The 5,365-nt window shown below is 32.9% G+C and overlaps 1 protein-coding gene across 1 annotated transcript; it reads right to left on the reverse strand.

The window, feature by feature from the left end:
* Positions 1–3,341: 3,341 nt before the first annotated feature.
* LOC108860132 (late embryogenesis abundant protein, group 3) lies at positions 3,342–4,521 on the reverse strand. Its single transcript, XM_018634037.2, has one exon. It carries the CDS (start codon positions 4,381–4,383, stop codon positions 3,493–3,495), a length of 891 nt encoding a protein of 296 aa, XP_018489539.1. The 5' UTR covers positions 4,384–4,521; the 3' UTR covers positions 3,342–3,492.
* Between the last annotated feature and the right edge of the window lie 844 nt (positions 4,522–5,365).

Consider the following 5,365-nt stretch of genomic DNA (forward strand, 5'->3'; position numbering starts at 1 on the left):
ATATTTATTGTTTTTTGTCCAAATATTCAAAACAAACTAATTTATATGTTAAGTTTGTCTGTTTTGATATATATTATTCAAATTTATATTTAATATATTATTTTTATATTTTGAAATTTTAAAATATATAATAAATTTCAAATTATTATAAGCGGGTTATCCAAATCAGAACCAAATCCACAAAAATCTGAACCAAACCCAAACTAAAATTTATAAATATCTAAGTGGACTGAAATATTTAACCATGAAATCTCAAAATCCAAATAGATCTAAAATGAACATGAATAGTACTCAAACGCCCACTCCTATATTGTTAAGAAAATAAAAATATTTCTCCAGTTCATTCAATTAATTAACAATATCAAAATTTGTAACATTTAAAATAAGCATACTAATTCTTTAACCATACCCAAATTATTGAAAATAATCCTTAAAACGGAATCGAACCAGAATTGACCTCAATATTTTGTCGGCTTCTTAACATTTTTATCCGAACAAAACCAAAATAACAAAACCAAATTCATAAATAACCAAATCATCCCTTATATATTATTTTAGGAGCATTAAAAATAAATAACCTTTAGTTCATGTGTGATTTACAAATATGCCATTTCCTAGGTGTCATCACCACAAGCTCTCTCACCATCTATTTTCAAAACCCCTTAATTAACTAGACTAATTACAATAACTTGCCATTGGTCATTACATTGAAACTTAACTAATATACTCTAAGCTTTTATTTATTGACTAACCAAATAAATCATGTCCACAATTTATGGTTTCAGTTATTATTTACCATATGCTATTACACGATTTAATTATGATGCATTCCATTATTCTTTATATGGTTTTCACATTATTATCTACCAAACCAGAAATATGGTAAATACAATTGTTTGTTTCGGTCTTACCAGATACCAAAAATACTTTGGAACATACTCTATTATACAGTTTTTGGCTTTCATGATTAAACCGTACATGGTTAAATACTATTTTGTTTATTAGATGACTTTTTATGAAATTTACAATGTTTTCACTATACAACCGTTTAAACATATTTTAAAATCATTACAATTGAGTAGAATATTTTAAAAGCATAGTTTGAAATTATTATAATTGAGTAGAATATTTTGTTATCATCAAACGATCCAGAATCATTATTTTCATGTAATATTAAGGGATTATGTATTTTATATGATTCAATACTCTAATATACTAAGTCATTCATATTTGAGGCTCTGAATCATATGGTTTGACCAAGTATATAAAATACAATTTCGGACCAATGATGCTGACATGTTGTAACTTAAAACCATAATATAAAATCGTAATAAAACTGGATGGCTTGATTTCATCAAATCAAGACATCCAATTATGTAATCATCAAAATCATTGTAAGTTATGTTTTAATGCTGATTTTAAATTAGTCAAGTTTGATGCAAGTTATTTTTAAAAGAATCCGATACTAATTAACTGAAAAAATTCAAATGTACGTTAACCTTGGCCATTTATTCAGTCTGATGTATTTTCGTAAAGTTAGAACTATGAATTTTCAATCACAGAGTTCCTTGCAGTAAAAACCCACATGATTTTGAACAATCTTCCTATGTTAATTATGTCATTAATTAGTTTAATTATGCCTTTGATTCGTTTATAATAAATAAAAGATCTTCAATCCTCTGTCAATCACGTAGGAATATTTCTGGTTTGGAATTGTATTCTCCTCTATTTATCATATTTTAGGAATGTAAATCCCGTTATGACTACATATTGATCGTTTGAGAATCCAGTCATGCGAGAAATTGATTATTTTAGTATTTAATGTGATTGTATATTAGAATAAATGTGAAATACTATCAATAAGGAATAACTTTTAATGTTAAATTTTATTATCATGTTTTAGTCAAACTTCCCTTCTTTTTATTTTTATATATTCTCAAAAATAAAAAGATGTAAAATATAAATGACATAGTGATGTAAAATATAAATACATTTTATTTATTTTGGGGAATAATAACTAATTTTATATAAGTTTTTGATTACTCATATAAATTTACTCCCATGATCTATACTTCAATTACATACAACCAATAACACAAGTTTTTTTTTTAAATGAAACTTATCTTATATAGATATACACAATTTCGTTCAATCATTCATTATAAAATATATAGTATTGGGACTATGACTTTTATATTTTTAATACATATATATTAAAGTTTATAATTTTTTAGTTCATTCATCCTGCGCATGGCGCAGGTTATCAACTAGTTATTTATGATTCTTGAACCGAGAAATTAAAAACAAAACCACACGTGACTAGTCTGAACCACTTATGTGGGGCCAGGATATCTCTGTATAATTCAAAAAAAAAATGATTTTATCTAAATATATAAGTGAACAAAGAGACGGGTTAATAAATTATCAAAAAAAGTTAGTTTCGCGCTTTCAAAGCGCGGATCAAAATCTAGTTTCCATTTGTTTCTCAAGCGCTAGATCTACATATCAAGTTAACCAGATTAGAAGATACCCTATATAATTCAAGTACAGCAATATCTTTAAAACATATTGTGTAGCCTTATAACTTATACGTTATAACTAGTAGCATTAACAATCCAAAAGTACATGGTGTACTATATAATATGGGACGCTAAATAATACAGTTAGTTGACAGCAATTGAATCTCCAACCCTTGGGAGCAAGAAAGGAGAAAGCAAAGCCACCGTGTCACATTCTACATCAGCGAAAAGTGAAAGTTGAATATAGATTCGATTCTTTACCAATGATTATTATAATTTTAGCAACTATAAGCAAAGGAATACACTATAATAAGGAAAAGTGAAACCACCACGTATTATAAAAGAGAAGTGTGTATTGTTATTTTAAGTTTGTGATGTGAGGTGAGCAATCACTTACCTCTCCCACCAGCACTGGAGTGGGGGCAAAAGCCAAAGTTCGATAAAAAAAAGCGAAGATTTAACTACTATATATAGTCTACGTGTTCATCTCTCTGTTGATCCATGTGGATACAGTTCCCATTGGTAACATATTTAACGGTGACTTCGTTTGATTCTTTAAACAAAGCCCTTCTCCAAATAGTGAAAAGGCGTACTTCCTAACATCATTGCCAGCATCCTACTAGAACGATGTCGTTTGGCGAGGTTTCTGTCAATTCAATGTGCTAAAGTAACGAGTTTTCAACGCGTTTTGATGTAATGAAGCAAGCGATTAGGCTTCTAATCTCAGCAGTTTTGGGCTGCGTACCTAATAAGCCCACCTCACTACACACACTAGTCTCCTAACTTAAAACGTACGATATATATATCATCATACTGTATATGCATATACCCAAAGAGATCAACATACAAGATGAAACCAAAAGAGAGAAAAAAAAGCATAAACAAAAGATTCAGACACAATACACATATTTAAAGATCAGGAACAAAACCAACTGTAGTAACTCCTCTCTGGATGTTATTTTTCTCCCACATTTTAGAGCTCAGCATCATCGTCGTTCAAGGTATCCTTAACTTTCTTTGACTTGTGAGACACGGTATCTTTAGTTTGCTCTGTTTTCTTCGCAGCTGAGTCGTAGCTTTGAGACGCTTTATCTTTTGCAGACTCTAAAGTCTCCTCGGCTTTGGACTTAGCAGTCTCGTAGCTTTCTTTACTCTTGTCCTTCGCACTCTTACTCTCTCTCTCAGCTTCCTCCTTCAACCTCTCCGCCTTTTCCTTAGCCGCACTCGTCAGATCGCTCGCTTTCTCCTTAGCCGCCTCAACCGTTTCTTCCAGCCTCACCTTAGCGTCTCCTGCTTTGCGTCTGGCTGCGTCCTTGGCTTCTTTGGCCTTCTCAGACACCGTGTCTCCCACGTTAGGGTAGTTTTCTTGATCATCGTGCTTGATTCCTACTTTCTCCTTAGCCCAATCGGTCCATGACTCATCGCTCTTATCTCCGGACAAACTGTCTTTAGCTTGTTTTGACTTGTGAGTCAAGTCATCTTTAACTTGACCTGCTGAATCGTAGCTCTGTGACGCCTTGTCTTTCACGGAACCAATAGTCTCTCCGGCTTTTGATTTTGCCGTCTCGTAAACCCCCTCCGCTTTCTCCTTCGTGGCTCCAACTGTTTCCTCTGCTTTGCGCCTAGCCGCCTCCTTAGCTTCACCGGCCTTATCGGTGGCTCCATAAGCGTTGTCTTGGACCGTCGTGGTGGTGCGAGTGGTTGGGACGTGGTGCTCTTCGTGCTTCAGACCGATCTTCTCCTTGGCCCAATCAGTCCATGATTCATCCTTAGCCGCTTCTTCTTCGACGGTGGCCATCGTTACAACAGCCATAAGTACCAAGGATACAATACACAAACCGTACACTCTCCTTCCTAAACCCATTTTTTATCTAAGATTACAAAACACGATAATATTGATTTTGATAAAGATTAGACCTTCTCCCTCTCTTACGGCAATGAGATAATGATTGGTGATAGATAGTTATGAACAGTAAAAGCTCTGTGATATTATCTTGGAGGATCGGTCTTGTGATGGTTCTGTTATGTATTAGTGGAGAACGAGATGGTTTGATGACACATGTCCAGCAACGTGGCGAGTACCCACTTCTTCTGGCGTTTCGGTCTTGGATTCGTGTTAAGTGGTTCTTTACACGTGTTACATCTGTTACCAACGATTGGTTTTGCTGGAAAATACTCAACCGACTTGCGCATGTTAAAAGAAAAGAGAGAATAAATCAGATATGTGTTTCTTGACACCTGCTCCAAAGTGAATAGTCTAAAGAGAGACAATAAAGCTTTTGATAATTTTTTGGTTTTTAAAAGTATACTAATACTAATTTGATAAAGCTAAATAGACATATCTTCAAATTTTCTTCGGATACAACTTTTTTTTGGTTGAACATTTGCGACACCACTGAAGGCTTCTTAGATCATCATATCTCATTGTGGGCGTTTGTTAACAAAGAAAATGGGCTTACAAGATGCAAGTTGTTTGTTTGAAAATATTTAGGCCCATAAATCTAATAAATCTAGGCCCATGCATGACTTATCATACTTGCAGGGTAATCAAATATTTTGGTCCATAAGTTACAAATTGGTTAAGAAAAAAAAAAACAGATCATTTAAAGAGATTAGTCTACTGTTGGAAGACAGTTTTTTCTTTGGGAGCTGTTGTTTCTAATTAGTTGATAAACATAATAAAAGAATAAATGTTTTCTATTTTCGTTTTCTTTCCCTTTTGCGGGTGGATCACTGTTAATGATTTTACTCAAAGAATGTTTTTTTTGGAGAAAACTCAAAGACAATGTTTATGACTGCTTATTGCAACTTTCACATTAGTTGATTGGTTTTCTCCAATGGTATAG

The sequence above is a fragment of the Raphanus sativus genome, chromosome 5, assembly GCF_000801105.2.
Source record: "Raphanus sativus cultivar WK10039 chromosome 5, ASM80110v3, whole genome shotgun sequence".
Lineage (NCBI taxonomy): Eukaryota > Viridiplantae > Streptophyta > Magnoliopsida > Brassicales > Brassicaceae > Raphanus > Raphanus sativus.